The following is a 16407-nucleotide window of genomic DNA, read 5'->3' on the forward strand; positions in this document are numbered from 1 at the left end:
GTGTATCGACAGAAGGCGAGAAGAGAAAATTTACATACTTAAGTACTAATAGTTCACGAAAATAATAATTTTCGTGAACTATTATTACTTAAGTATGTAAAAATTTATTACATTTCCTGTTGTACGAGGGTTTTACCCAATTCTCGAACCGTGTCAGAGTGAATCCGTGCTATAAAAGTACCGTGTTATACGGGGGATGGTACCAATTCTCGAACCGTGTTAGAGTGAATCCGTGCTATAGAAGTGCCGTGTTATACGGGGGTTACCTGTATTTAAGATTCCAACAGACCAAACTGACAAAATACATATAAATAAAATATAAACTGAGAAAAGAATACAACAACAAATTAAACTCAATACTAACAATTTAGTTGAATGCAAAACATACATTTAAAGCAATCAAAACATAAGTTGTCCCAGTATTGACACAGTCATTTAAAGTTATACAATGTACTGTACACACACAGAACTAGAACAACTTCAAGGAAAATCATTAACAAAACACAACAAACTTCTCACTAAGTAGTCTGTAGAAAGGATGACTCTTCCTCATAAAGAGGGAGGACAAGATCTCATAGATATTTTAAATCTGTATTATAAACAAATAGAGAAACTGTGAGAAGTTTTCTACAGAAAACAAGAAACATCACAATTTCACAAACCTGTAACTTTTGCAGACAAAAATAGTATGCCATTAAATGTACACAACTAAGATAGCCAACTACCAAAGAGTTGATTCAGGAAATTTTCCATTCTAAGAGTAAATTTTTGTGAGATTTGACACTTTTTATTCTCAGCAATATCAAAATACTATTATCTATTCTTTTGTAATATTAATAATTTTACTATTTTGTACAAAATGAAATAATGCATTCATGAACCAATTTATTGTGTAGTTTTTACTGTGACCTTGGAACTTGTGTAGTTCTGTAAAAAAGGAGTTTCTTGACTATTGGCTACAACAGTTTCAGAAAGTACTGGAGGCATTTTTTTTGACAGATGTAAACAATTAACAATTATAAAAAGGAAAATTCAAGAAAGTTTGATAAGGTGGGGTTTACAAGGAAATCAAACAGAGGAAGGGCATGCAAAGGAATCAGAATTGACAAGTGGAAGAAAGAAAAGGAACTCATGAAGAAAATCTGGAATAAAAAGGAAAAAAGGAAGGGATGAGAGCAGATAGATATGATTTTTATGTGTCGGGATTACCATTTTTCTTTGTTTTGTGTGAAAGACAATTAGAATGACAATTTTTGTAATTTTAATTACCATTATTGCAATTTTATACTATAACCCCAGCTGTTGATTATCCAATTTTTTTTTGTGTGTTTGTGTTTGTTTGTTTGTTTGTTTGTTTGTGTGTGTTTTTTTCCCTTTTTCTTGATGTACATGATTGCATCTCTGATTTTATGCTTGCTTATACTTTTCTTTTATATGTTAAAAACTGTTTATTTTTTAAAATAAATCTGGATCTTTAAGTTAAATCCGATGTATCAACACTTCTTGTATTATCTTATTTACACTTTATTCTGTTTTAATATACACCTCAAAACAACCATACCATATACCTCAAATGGTCATAAAAGAGAATACACATAGCATATACTATAATTGAATCATAATCATAAAAAAACTATGTCAAAACAGATCAGACATCACATTCTTGACAAACAAAACAAAGTAACATACATTATGGACATAGTTGTTTCAAACCCCATAACATAGAAAATACACTGAAAAATTAATAACTACTCAGAACTTGCCCATGAAGCAACTGTAGAGAATGAATAAAGTACTTAATGCCAATAGTTCTTTCTTACACAGACATCATATCATACATACTATACAAAGTTTCTATAAACATTAGAGCTTCACAACAACAAATGAATCATATTACAGAAAGAATCTTACTATACATGTCATATAGTTAGGAAATTCTTAACAACAAAACAGAACAGTTTTATAACTTCAAATGTATCAAATGTATATAACTTGATTTAAATCAAGTTATATACATTTGATACATTTGAGTTATAAGTATATAACTTGTATTACAAGTATATAACTTGATTTAAATCAAGTTATATACATTTGATTCTACCAAAACCATAATAATAATAGTAAATACTGTAGTAGTAGGTGCCTATCTGAAAGTGTAAACATTTGAGACAAAGTTACTGAAAATGAAAATCTTTAATGAGATAAAATAAAAAACAGAAATTATAAAAGTGTTTACTTAAACATTTTTGTTTGATAATTACCGTATTTTTCGCCGTATAAGACGCACTTTTTCTCTCCAAAATCGGGGGGGAAAAAGTGCCTGCGTCTTATATGGCAAATACAAAAGCCCACCATGGCCCTCCGCTGCCCCTCCACTTCTGCATACATACATAACCGCAGGAATACTCGGCCACTCCGTTCCCTTCCACCTCTTGGCGCCGTCTGATACCAGGAAGCTCCGCTCTGCCTCGCACTGGCTTTGGACGGTCTTTGCCTCGCGCTGCGATTGGCTGGGCGAAGAGGCACGTGCCTTCGCTCTCTCCCGCGCTGGCTTTGTGCACTTTTTAGAGTCTCGTAAGCCAGCACGGGAGCGGGTGAAGGCACTCGTCTCTGCGCTCAGCTAATAGCAGTGATATATGTAGTATGGTATATCTGAATGAAATATATCATATTTCATACCACCCCATCAAGATGTCAAAGCAGAAGAGACTGGCATATAAAGTTGCTTTTAAGCTGGAAGTAATAAAATTTGCTAAGGAGCATGGAAACAGAGCAGGTGAGAGACACTTTGGGCCACCTCCAACTGAGAAAATGATAAGAGAGTGGAGGAAACAGGAGGATCAGCTCCAAAAGTTGGATAAAAGCAAGCACACTTTGCGTGGACCAACTGCAAAGTGGCCAGAGTTAGAGGTAGAAGTAAAGGAGTGGATCACACGTCACCGGCAAAATGGACTTTCTGTCTCAACAAAAATGATAATCTATGAGGCCAAACGCATTGCTGTGGAGAAAGGCATTCAGGATTTCACCGGATCACCATCGTGGTGCTATAGATTTATGAAGAGATCTGGCCTTTCTATGCGCACCAAAACCAGAATTGCACAAAAAATGCCAAAGGAATACGAATCAAAGATTCTGTCTTTTCATAAGTTTGTTATTGATGCGAGGAAGAAGAATAACTTTGAAATGAGCCAGATTGGGAACATGGATGAAGTCCCGCTAACATTTGATGTGCCGTCTAACAGAACCGTAGATAACAAAGGAGCCAAAAGCATAACCGTAAAAACCTCAGGGCATGAGAAAACCCACTACTCGGTTGTGCTGTCCTGCTGTGCAGATGGTACCAAACTGCCGCCAATGTTGATCTTTAAAAGAAAAACATTCCCAAAAGAAACAATTCCACGGGGAGTCATCGTGCACGTTCATGATAAAGGGTGGATGGACGAAAATGGCATGAGGCTGTGGATTGATAAAGTGTGGTCTAAACGTCCTGGCGGGCTTCTGAAGAAATCTTCCTTGTTGGTGCTTGACCAGTTCAGAGCGCACATTACAGAAACTACTAAAAAGAACTTTAAGGAAATTAAGACCCAAATAGCTGTGATTCCTGGTGGTCTTACCAGCCAGCTGCAACCTCTGGACGTTTCTATTAACAAACCGTTCAAAGTTCTGATGCGAGAGGAGTGGAACACCTGGATGGCAGCTGGGAACCATGATCTGACTCCTACTGGACGGATGAAGAGGCCCACTATCACACAAGTGTGTGAATGGGTTAAAAGGTCATGGGACTCCGTAAAGAAAGACATTGTTGTAAAATCATTCAAGAAGTGTGGCATTAGTAATGCCTTGGATGGAACAGAAGACGACGTCTTATTTGACACCAGTGAGAAAGAAAGTGATGACAATGACTGCGTGGATCTGTCCTTCCTCATTTCTGATAGCAGCAAAGAAGAGGAATTCTTGGGGTTAGAATAAAAACATGACAGCCTTATTTTTGTTACTTTCACTGTTTGCTGACTGTTTATGATAGTAAAGATAGCTCTTAGTATGTTACATGGTTGACATAAAATTTTTCTTAACTGCTGTTAACTTTATACAGTTGATATAAAATATTTTACTACAGAATTTGGTTCATAATTTTTTTTTTTTCTGAATTTGCCTCCTTTAAAATTGGGTGCGTCTTATATGCCGGTGCGTCTTATACGGCGAAAAATACGGTAGCTTCTTTAGGCAGAGGAACAAGATTTCTCTGCCTACAGAAACCACATGGCTATAATAAATTTGTAAAACTAAACAGAAATGCATTTTACAATACTCTTCAACCCTTTACTAACACCAGAAGTTTACACACCAGTAACAGATTCAATTTTTGATTGTAACTGTAGAAATGCATTTTAATGTCAATGACATTCATTGACATGAATTGGAAAGATAATTGCTCAGATACTAAACAGAACCTTCTAAATAGTTCTCTAGTAGTTATACAGAGTGGAGGAAAGTATTAAAAACTTATAAAATTTTAAGATATTAAATATACTTGTTTGATTCTATTATCAATTTAAGTATACTATAGATTTGTGCATAGAAAATGAACAGGAGAGAATTAAAGGCAAGAGATGTCAGTACAGTCAAACTTCGGATTTCAAACTTAATTCATTCTTAAAAATTGTTCTAAAACTGAAACAAATTTTCCTATAAGAAACAATGTAAAATGAATTAATCTGTTCCCAACCCAAAATACAAAGCTTTTTTTTTTATCTTTTCAGCTGTACTTCAAGCATAAAAATGCCTACAAATGCAATATAATATAATATTACCTATATCTATTTTATATATATCTATATATATGAAAATGAATGTGTGTGTGTGTCCTTCATGCATTACCACACTGTTTATCCGATTGCCATGAAACTTTGAGAAGTTGTTTAATATACTCCTGTGAAGTTTCTGGCATAGTACAATTGCCATGAAGCTTTGGGAAGTTTTTTAATACACTCCCGCAAAGGTTTCTGGCATTTATCCTACGATAGATGGCGCGCGTTTACACGAGCATTCGAGCAGTGTATGTTCGATCGATTTCAAATTGTGAAGACCATTCCCCCTTCAAAAAATATCTCTATATATGCATTTGTGACCTGTTATTTACGATATTTGTAATAATTTTTGTTTAATCATTTTATTTCAACTTTTTTTTTGCTAATTATGCATTCGCTCGAACTTTGTTAAAACCTTAACTGTACCCCCAATAACAACCGAAGTTGTAGGAAGAAATTCGCGTATTTTACCGATCTAGGTATCCCCCTTTTCCAAATTTTAATATTGACTCAAAATAATTTAAAAAGACAAATTACAATCAAATGGTTTATTATCCAACTATCAGAAATTTCACAACATGCCAAGGAAGAGAGGAAGGAGCAATTAAATAATTAAAATTATAAAAGATTAAAAAATATATATATAAAAATGGGGAATATCGCACTTCTGACAATTGCTGCGAGTGTATGGGCTAAATTTGGAGAATCCGTGCTTCTCTCATAGACAACTGTATGTGGCCGGCTCACGCATCGGGAAATCTGATTTATTCGTGTACACACCAGACAGAAAAACAAAAAATATCGTGTATCCACAAACACTCCAATAAATAAATAGAATTGAAACAACATTTTGAAATGTTTTCCCGATGAAAGAGAATAATAATAATAAGTTTCAATAAAAATGATAAAATGTAAATTTAATTTTATCATAACGAGTTTGCTTGAATTTCCTTTCTTCTGAGATCGCAGCAATGCGCGACGGGTAAGCTAGTATATATTAAAAGCAAAATGTTCTGTCAAAATGTTGTTTTGGTTGGGTGTGACAACCCAACCAAAACAAAAACCATCATTTCACAAAAAAGTCCTGTAGAGACTTGACTCTGCCTAGATGAAATACAGTATAACCAAATCAATCAAGACAGACAACAAGTACTTTATCCACACTTTCACCACTATATTATGTTTCAACTGATTTGATTCAAATTTTAATTTTAATTTAATTAATTTTGATTTAATTTTATAGTTTCAGTTTCAGTGTAAAAACCAGAGTTTTAATTTTTATTAATTTTAGTTTTAAGTAACTGGCTACCTAGTAATAATATATATTAAATTAAATATTATTATTATAATATATAATATTATATTAATTAATTAATAAATTTTTGTTATTTAATTTGTATTAAGCACCTTTAAACTACAGATTTTTGAATGTCATTTATTTTATGTGAATGTCAATTAATGTGGTTTTTGGGCTACAATTTGAAAAAAATTGTAGACCTATAAATTTGCACTTTTGTCTGTCGTTCCTTAATCTCAAGAACTGAGTTAGGCAGATGAAAGCCGAAACTAGACATGGAAAAATTAGAGGCAGGAAGTCCTGATTAACTATATACAAACTTCCAGTGCAAAATGGAAGTGACATTATTTCAATTCAAAAATTTTTCCCTGAAAAGAGTTAGATGGATGACCAGCACAACTCTATTGTAACAGTAAAAGTATAATGTACAGAGGCAAGACACTACTAATTTCAGATGGAAAGCATATATTTTAATAAGGAGACCTGCATAACAAACCAACGAAAGAATTTATAGTTTCCATCTCTTATAAAATCCACCCAATAACATTAACAGAAAAAGGAAATATTTTCCACTGATTTATAATCTTAAAAAATTTAAAATATGATTAAAAATTACAGCTTCAGCATTGTGACAATGTCAAAACAAAATACAGTAGAACCTTGATTATTCGGACTAATTGGGGATGAAGGTAGTCCGGATAAGGAAAAATCCGTATAATCGAAACAGATACTTTAATTTGTCTTTTAATGATAATACAACACGTTTTCTTTTCAATGACATATCAGTAATATTAAAAGTAAATACTGTATTTAAATCATGATCAAATTTTCAAGAAACAAACGTTTGTATTGAATTTGGACTACTACTGACCAACGCTAAGACTACCTATTGTTTAAAAGGCCCTCTGGTGGCGCAAGAAGACGGATTTTATAAAATAAAAAGCAGTTGAAACTGCATTTTTATGAATAAAAATTTGGCAAACTATTTATCGTTTTATGACGAGTAAAATTTTTTCGTCGCGTTCGCGGCTTTTAAGTAATGCATAAACCTTCGAGGCGCGAGGCCCTTCGGACCGCGAGGCATAGGCGGTGGCCCACGTCGTCCATGCCTTACGCCGCCCTTGGTCATAGAAATGATGTAATTTGAATATAAATTATTTATAAATACGTATGTCAAGTTATATTTTTATTACTACGTAAAATATATTTAAGAGTTTACGACCACTGTGCTGGGTGAGACGTTGTTGAAACAAAAAAAGTTATGCATTCCATCACGTACATAAACAGTGTTGTAATTCTCCAAGTGCAAATCAGCAAATTCGTAAAATTTTTGTTTATTTTGAACAATCCGGATACTCGAAAATCTGGATAATGGAGGTTCTACTGTAATTGTTTGTTATTTATTAATTTGATTTAAATTCAGTTGTGATATACACCAAAAAATGGTAGTAGTATCTTATCCACACATGCATTAAAATCTAATTTGAATAACAATGTCATCAATGGTTTGTGCTGTTATGTCTAATGACAGGAAGCAATCTTGGCATTACTAACTTCTGAACCTGTTGTTGGTTGGTCAAGCTGTCAACTTTCTTTAACACAAGAAGTGTACAGAGTTGACTGTCTGTATTCCTCTAATCTGTGGCCTGCTCTTGTCAAATAGCTTGTTTGACAACTGAGTTATTGTACAGCAACTAGGGCAAATATGGCATTCAAAATTTTGTTCGTAAATCAAATTGTTCAAAAAGCGAGGTGTTTGAAACCCAAGGTTTGACTCTATTTGGTTTTGGTGACTTTGGAAAAAATTTCAATAACTAATGAATGTCTGTAGCATATAAATAATTTTTACATCTAAAAATGCTATTCATGGGTTTATACATAGGAAAAACTGTTTGACAAGTTTCATGATTACATGTTAAAATTGACAGATAACCAGCACCTGCTTTCATATTGACTTTTAAGTACAGATTACCCATGAGTTAGCTGCACATAATTATGATAGTGAAAACAGTTTTATAAATTTTACTTACCTTTATACATAATACATAATTAGGTTGTTTAGACTGTAAATTTTTCATTAAAGAACTAACTGAAATCCTAAACTGTGTTGCAATTGTTGCTGGACGCTTAAAAGTAGTTCGGCGAGGATTTCCTAATAACACAGAATTAATTATAAAATTTGTACTAAAAGTATAAAACAGATTATAGTCTTTTTAATTAAATATCCATTTAAAAAAATTAAGTAAAATATATTAAATTTATTTTAAAAATTTTCTACATTTTACAGTTCTTACATAACATTTACAAACATCTACTTTATACAATAACACAATCTAATTTCTGCTAAGGAGTGTCAGAAAGTAAGGTCCACCAGTGGCCAAGTGGATAAAACTACCAAACACTGGTAGTTGGTTATGAGTTTGTGTTCCCCCAACAGACTGACCACGTGAAGTTTTAAGGGTTTTCTTCATATATATTTAATATATAGAGGCCAATTTCCAATAAAAATCCTGCTGGGATGCACTCCCCTTGGCATATCATCCATGTGTTGCATTATGTTCAGAAAGTGAAATTTCTTAATTTTATTTCTATAAAAATGAGATATGCAACATGCTGTAATTTTAGCATTAGTTAGTATTTTAGTTTACCTCTTTGTAAAATATTAGAGTATCCACAATAAACATTATTTAATCTTGGACTATATTAGTTTAGCAATGGCAACTATACTAAATGTTTGAACAAAGGCTTCATGGAGCAACAGTCAATGCATCTGACTATCACACTACTCAAACAAAACTTAAGGAGACTATTTGTTGCAACAATAATGCTGCTGTTGCATAATAATATAGGGCATAAACATATTCACAGAGAAGAGAAGTCTTATGTCCTCCTTAACTAAAGTAATCAGATGTCCCAAATTAGACAGGCCAGTCCTACTTTTTAACAACAGTATCCAAAACTAAAATCAAGCATACAAAATAATGGACCTAACATTTTTGCCTGTGTTAAATTGACATCATCAGCCTGACAAAAATGTTACCTCTATTATTTTGTATGCTTGATTTTGGTTTTGGATGCTGTTATTATCAAATTTACTCAGTTTTTAAGGTGGTTGTTTTGTCTTACATTTTAATATGCTGTCCTACTTTAAAACTGTCCAAAACATGTCCTGATTTTAGATTGTTTTCATGTATATTCAAAGATAGTCAGTATTTATTACATAAATTTCAAGTGAAAAATAAATTGCATACAAATTACAAATGTAAAAATTTTAATATCCAATTTATAGAAACAGTAGTCCAATTGGAGATTTATTGTCCAATTCAGCTACTCTGTCTGTCAGAGAACAATGGATGTACAAGGGTAAGTAACACAGTTGTGAATCAGTCTTAAAAGGAAATTAATTTTTTTGCTAATTATCTGAGTTAAAAAAAATGGTGATTACAGCAAACAAAGTTACACTTGAAGTCATAATTAACTGTTCATTGCTGATATCATTGCAGGTATCATTATTTTGTTAACATGAGTATATGGATAAATAAAATGTTCATTGATTATTCATAACATCTGATATCAATGCTGTCAGAAAGCTAGAGAACTGACAATCATTAAACAGAGTTGATCATTTGACTCATTTGATACCACATCAAAGTGCATGCCTAACATCACACTTTTTAATTTCAGGATTTGGTCAATTTATCCTTAGCCAAAAATTCAAAATAAATACAGAAAGAAAATTTGTTATAAATACTTAATTATTTATTCATATGACTTTCCAATAGTTAAATAAAGATAAACAAATCAAACATTGTGTGTGTAAGTCTTATGAGATTTATCTACAAAAGTAATTTTGTGCACAAACCTATTCGTAATGCCCCTTATAATAATACCTGAATATACCACTGATGTATGATCATACGTTGCTTATAATACAGTACTGCACTATAAACCTGTTAAACATTTGACAGGTTTATAGTAAAAAATTTTTTCCCATCCTGCCTGTTGTACCATTTGGTATAATCACACATTGATCTGCTTTCTAGAAGTACTTTCATGGTATATGCTTCCACTCTGAAAAAAATGTAAAATATTCTCTAAGTCTGCATGATACATCTTTCTACCAGTAAAGGCTGATTTACACAATACATATTTGTCCACCACAGCTCAATACTGGACTGTAAAATACTTAACTACTCACATTAATAGTATAAACTGGTTAGCAATAGTAAATAAAACATCCTATAAAAATATTTAAACAGAAAAAAATTTGAAGAAAAGTGCTTATTATCAGTTTTTATTTGTTCTGCTATAATTACATATATAAACAATCCACAAACCCAAGTTTTAATAATACAAAATGATTTGCTGTGTCTATTGGTCTATAATAAGGCTAATTTAATAATTAGATGTAAAGTAGACAGAATTAGATAACAATTTGCAGGACTTATCACACCAAGGCCAACAGAAAGAAGGACCAGAACTTTTATAAAAAAGGATTGGTCTTTAATAATCACATTTACTTGTCCCAGATAATATGTTATACCACATTGTCATTGTATTCAAATTTATACTTGATATTTTACTTTTTAGTGTATGGGTTACATTGAGAAACTGTAAATGCAGTACACTGCATATGTTGGTTATTTCGTTGTATTGGCTGTTTATTGGTGTTGTATTTGTTACGTTGGTATCATGTGTTTGTAAGCTGATGAGGGGTCCTTGTACCTGAAATGCATACTTACCTAAATTTGAAATGTGATTATTAAAGACCAATCCTTTTTTATAAAAGTTCTGATCCTTCTTTCTGTCGGCCTTGGTGTGATAAGCCCTGCAAATTGTTATAACCTATTTATTAGGTTATCTAATTCTGTCTAATTTATAGTCAAGGGCAAAAAAGCGTTGTTTATTATTAGATGTAAAGTAAATTAATTAAAAACCTACTAATGTGAGGTAGGAATAAGGACTTATCACAACAGTGATAATAAGCACAAACACCCAGGTATCAATGGAATACATTTAATAAAATGAGAAGGGGTGTACATTAAAAATTAACTGATTAACATTAATTAAATGATTAAATTAACAATTGACATGAAATAACCAAAATGCGTTTTGGACTATCGGAATAGTCCCTCTTCAGTTGGTATACATGTATAAAAAGGTGAGATACTTAAAATTATACAAGACAAAGGAACCGTTATAAAGGTATGATCATTGAGCAATAAATGGGTGAGACAGACAGGCTTAAGGTGGAGACAGGCTTAAGGTGGCTTCATTATGTTACATGGCAGCTTGACATAAGGGTTACTATTATAAACAGTATTAAAGTTAGCAAAATAATAAGGTAATTGTTTTACAAAATAAGTTATATCTACATACCATAACAGTAGTAAGATGGAGTTTGAAGGTGGCATTGCTATAAGATGCAGAGCAGTTATGAGGGAGGTGTGTTACAGGCAACATCTGGAGAACAAGTGGTGACTAACATCTTAATGGCCAACCTTCATTACATCACTTCTTAACCAGATGTTAGTATTAAGACTATAGATTTCATCATTTAATAGATGAGGGTCTGTGCTCAAATATCGACTGGGATCTAGGCAAATTATTCTATAAATTAAATTTAATGTAAAGAAATTGCTTTTTGCCCTTGGTTTAATTAAATTAATTAAAAACCTACTAATGTGTGGTGGGATAATAGAATAATTTGCCTAGATCCCAGTTGATATTTGAGCACAGACCCTCATCTATTAAATGATGAAATCTATAGTCTTAATACTAACATCTGGTTAAGAAGTGATGTAATGAAGGTTGGCCATTAAGATGTTAGTCACCACTTGTTCTCCAGATGTTGCCTGTAACACACCTCCCTCATAACTGCTCTGCATCTTATAGCAATGCCACCTTCAAACTCCATCTTACTACTGTTATGGTATGTAGATATAACTTATTTTGTAAAACAATTACCTTATTATTTTGCTAACTTTAATACTGTTTATAATAGTAACCCTTATGTCAAGCTGCCATGTAACATAATGAAGCCACCTTAAGCCTGTCTCCTCTACACCCATTTATTGCTCAATGATCATACCTTTATAACGGTTCCTTTGTCTTGTATAATTTTAAGTATCTCACCTTTTTATACATGTATATCAACTGAAGAGGGACTATTCCGATAGTCCGAAACGCATTTTGGTTATTTCATGTCAATTGTTAATTTAATCATTTTTAATGTACACCTCTTCTCGTTTTATTAAATGTATTCCATTGATACTGGGTGTTTGTGCTTGTTATCACTGGTGTGATAAGTCCTTATTCCTACCTCACATTAGTAGGTTTTTAATTAATTAAATTAAACCAAGGGCAAAAAGCAATTTCTTTATATTAATTTATAGATTAAAGTAATTTGAATGGATGTAGGTGGTCTAACTGCCTACCTCTAATCAAATTACTTTACATTTAATTATTATTGAATTGCAATCTGAAAAAATTGTAGACCTATAAATTCCCACTGTTGTCCATTTGTCCATCTGTTCTTCATTAATCTTGAGAACAGAGTTAGATAGATGAAAGAAGAGACCAGATATGATAACCTCAAGGGGAGGAGCACTGATTAACTAAATACAAACTTCTGATGCAAACCATTTTATTTCAATTTAAAAATTTTTCCAAAAGATGTTAGATAGATGACTGGCACGACTCTATTATTAAAGGAAAAATATAATGTACAGGGACAAGACACTACTAATTTGAGATGGCTTGCCCCTGGCACATGTATTTTATATGAAATAAATTAAATATTGCAGCCTGGCATTGTGACGGTACCACAATCAATAATTGCTAGTTAAATTAGCCTTATTATAACCTGGTAATACAGTAGATCTACAAAAGTTTCTAAAACATTCTTTTTTTTAATATTTTATAATTGTAATCTTTTGTTTTTTGATTATAGAGGCATTCATCTTCTTTAATATATGCTACTGATATTTCCTCAGTATCTACCATGTTTCAAAAGCTCTCTTTCATGTTGTGTTTGATTTCTTGTATATTTCCACCAAATATAATATATCTCATTGGTTACTATTGATATGTTCTCCAAATATTGTCTTTTTATTGGTTACTGGATGGAAATACAATAAACCATCACAAAAACTGGATAAATTATGAATAACACCAAATTAAAATCCCAAATGTACTAGAAAAACATAATACTTACCCAAAAAAACAAATGTTTTCAATAGCTTTAAGCTAACTTCATCAAGTTTAGTGTTTGAAAATAGAAAGTAACTTCAAATGTCAATCTTTAAATGATAGTAATATATTTGAGCCCCTGTGCCCTCCTTTATTGTTTGAAATGTAGGTAAAAGCTCTCTTAATAAGGGTTCTGAAAGTCACTATTTTGTATGTGAAGGGATCATGGGAAGGTGTTGGGATGTATAAAGAATGGTAAGAAGATTTCCTATAGACCATGTTGGAAATATTGCATCTTTGGAAGGTGACTTTAAGGTTTATAAAATGTGCCAAGAAGGGGTTTTCTTGTTCCACTGAGAGGAATAAGTCATACAGATTGGAATTAATGTCATTTAGATTATCATTTGCTCTTCAATACCAGTTGATGAAGATGTCATTAACACATCTAACATAAAGAGCTGTGTGTTGTTCAAACTGAGGCAGGACATTATTTTTAAGGCATTGAATTACTAATTCACATAGTATGCCTGAGATGAGGCTTCCCATTGATATACCTTTTCCCTTTATGTATACTTTCCCTTTGAATTGGAACGAGGAGATATGGCAAACAATGTTAGCAAGATCTAGGATTCTGAGTGATGTTTGCCTGGATAAGTTAAATGTTGAAATAAGAAGTTGCAGAGCTCACAAAAGCACAGAAAAACACCACCTACTATCTTGGGTTTACACCATCCTGGTTACAGATAATACATCTAACTGACAATTAGAATATATCTACACCATTGTTACACAATCTGGTAGGCTTATGATTAAAGGAACATCTCATGTCTATAAATAAAGGGCATAACATCACTGCTTAGCTCTTTTAGCCAAGGAACACCAGATTCAAATGCACTTACATGAGACCTGACTTCTACATCTGGCTAGAGCTTCCATTCATCAAACACCTCAAAAATTAGTTTATTTGTATCTTTAAAATTAGCAATTAATTTTAAAGATACAAACACCCTCCATCAAACCTAGAGATCATTATTTGAAGTCCAGTTTTAATTTCTACATCATTACAGCAGCAAGCAAATCAGATGGTGTTTCACCATCATTTAAAAATTGACATTTGAAGTTAGTTTCTATTTTCAAACACTATGCCATAACTTGATGAAGATAGCTCAAAGCTAGTGAAAACATTTGTTTTTGGGTAAATATTGTTTTTCTGTTGGATTTGGGTTTAATTTGGAAAATATTTTTCCAGCACAGCAAAACAAACTATGATCCAACACACTAAGTTACTATCTAACAACACTGCTGCCAAAGCAATGTTGTAGTGGAATTTGCAGTTGAGTTATAAGATTTGTAACTCTCTTTGACTAAGGCAATGGAAGAAAGGAATGAAAAGATGTCTTCTTAATTACCTTTAGTCACCTTAATTAACTTCCCAACTAACTATGCCATAACTTGATGAAGATAGCTTAAAGTTACTGAAAACATTAGTCACCTTAATTAACTTATTCCACTGATGTCTTCAGATTGCCCTTCCTTCCTCTTTTTTTTATACATTGTTAGTCTATCCTAGTTAGAGTCTTCAGATATCCAAATCTGCTAAGACACTTGTACATAGTTTGAGAACACTTCCCAACTAACTAACATGAGGAGATGAGAGTTCTACCTGAAAGTTATAGAACAATTGTTTTTCCTTCTTAATTTCTATCTGTTCATGGTGTCATCCAGTGGCAGAACACAGAATAAAATAGGAATATAATTTCTAATTGTGCTTGACAAAAGTGTAGTGTAAACCAGCCTTAACACTAGAATCACTAGAATTCTACAGATCAAACTAACCAGTCCAGCAGTTTAACTTGCTGTAGTTTCCATTATTGTTATTTTGCAATTATATCTTTGGACTTTTCATAAAATTTTGTCTTAAAACTGTACATCAATTAATTTGAATTTTTCATTAATAATTTGAAACAGAAACATGTGTTTCACCTACAACTCCTAAACTGGCCAATTTGACTGTCTTTTATTACCATTGTATGAAATAACAGTTGTTTCTTAACAATATGTCAGGGAAAGGCAACAAAAATGTCCTTTTCCTAACTAGCTTGCATGCATCTGATTAAATACTGTACATTGCAAATGACTACAAAAAACCAAAAACAGTATTATTTTATAACAATATGACGTATTAGGCTGATATCTAGATGAAATGATAAACAAATATTTGGTGAAGGCATATTCTTGAAGATAGCCAGTTCAAGTCTTTTATAATAGTCTTGACTTTGCTGCTGTTAATGAATTTGCAAAGAACTAACTGGAAAAAATGTGAAAAGATGAAACTACACATTACAAATTTCAAAAGAACTATTTGAATATTATGCAAGTTCAAGGAAACAGAACCAAATTCCTAAATATATTTCCAACCCAAAAACAATCAAACAGTAAAAATGGCACCAGTCAAATGACAAAATAGAAAAATAAAACCCTAGATATATTCAATTCATGTAAAAAATTTGTTTGTGAAAATTACACTGCTGGAACAACAAAAAAACTATATAGTGGGTGATCGGTTAACGAACATAATCCATTCCAAGACTTTGTTCACTATCCCAATTGTTCGTTAACCGATTATCGATTTACCATAGGTTTTAATGGGAATTTAATTAATTTGTTCTAGAGACCCCCAAAAATAAAAAATATATATGCTTTCTTACTATGTTTATTTATATGTAATAATAAAAATACATACATACACAGTCTTGCATTTTTATTAGTCAAGTTTTTTCTGTTTGAAAGGGTTAAAGAATCTGTCTAATGTTGAGTTGATTGCTTTTCTCTCTTCTCCAGGATTTTTCGTAAGTAATTAATAGCATTACAATTGTAGAAATCCCCAAGCCTCAACCTGGTTTGGATGCCATTCTAAGACTGTTGTTCTGACATCCTCCCACTTCTTCAAAGGATCTTTAATAACAGATATCAGCATTAATCCTCTTTTTCAGAAGAAAACATATCTCGCCAAGTTTCTTGGTGTTCATTCAATAGTTCTTGGCGTTCTTCTGTCGTCAGATCCGTTTCAGGTTCCATTATGAACTCTTCGATGTTCTTTATTTCTCAGAT

The 16407-nt window shown here is 32.3% G+C and overlaps 1 protein-coding gene across 1 annotated transcript in view; it reads right to left on the bottom strand.

Moving 5' to 3' along the window:
- The window catches only part of LOC111626485 (unconventional myosin-Ib-like), a 472422-nt gene that overhangs the window by 121375 nt on the left and 334640 nt on the right, over positions 1 to 16407 (bottom strand). The window contains exon 18 of the mRNA XM_023369864.1: positions 8136 to 8257. Coding sequence (XP_023225632.1) covers positions 8136 to 8257 — 122 coding nt within the window. The remainder of the gene's footprint in view (positions 1 to 8135; positions 8258 to 16407) is intronic.

This window comes from Centruroides sculpturatus, unplaced genomic scaffold (genome assembly GCF_000671375.1).
Source record: "Centruroides sculpturatus isolate CEXI.00-Female unplaced genomic scaffold, Cexi_2.0 scaffold318, whole genome shotgun sequence".
Taxonomy (NCBI): Eukaryota; Metazoa; Arthropoda; class Arachnida; order Scorpiones; family Buthidae; genus Centruroides; species Centruroides sculpturatus.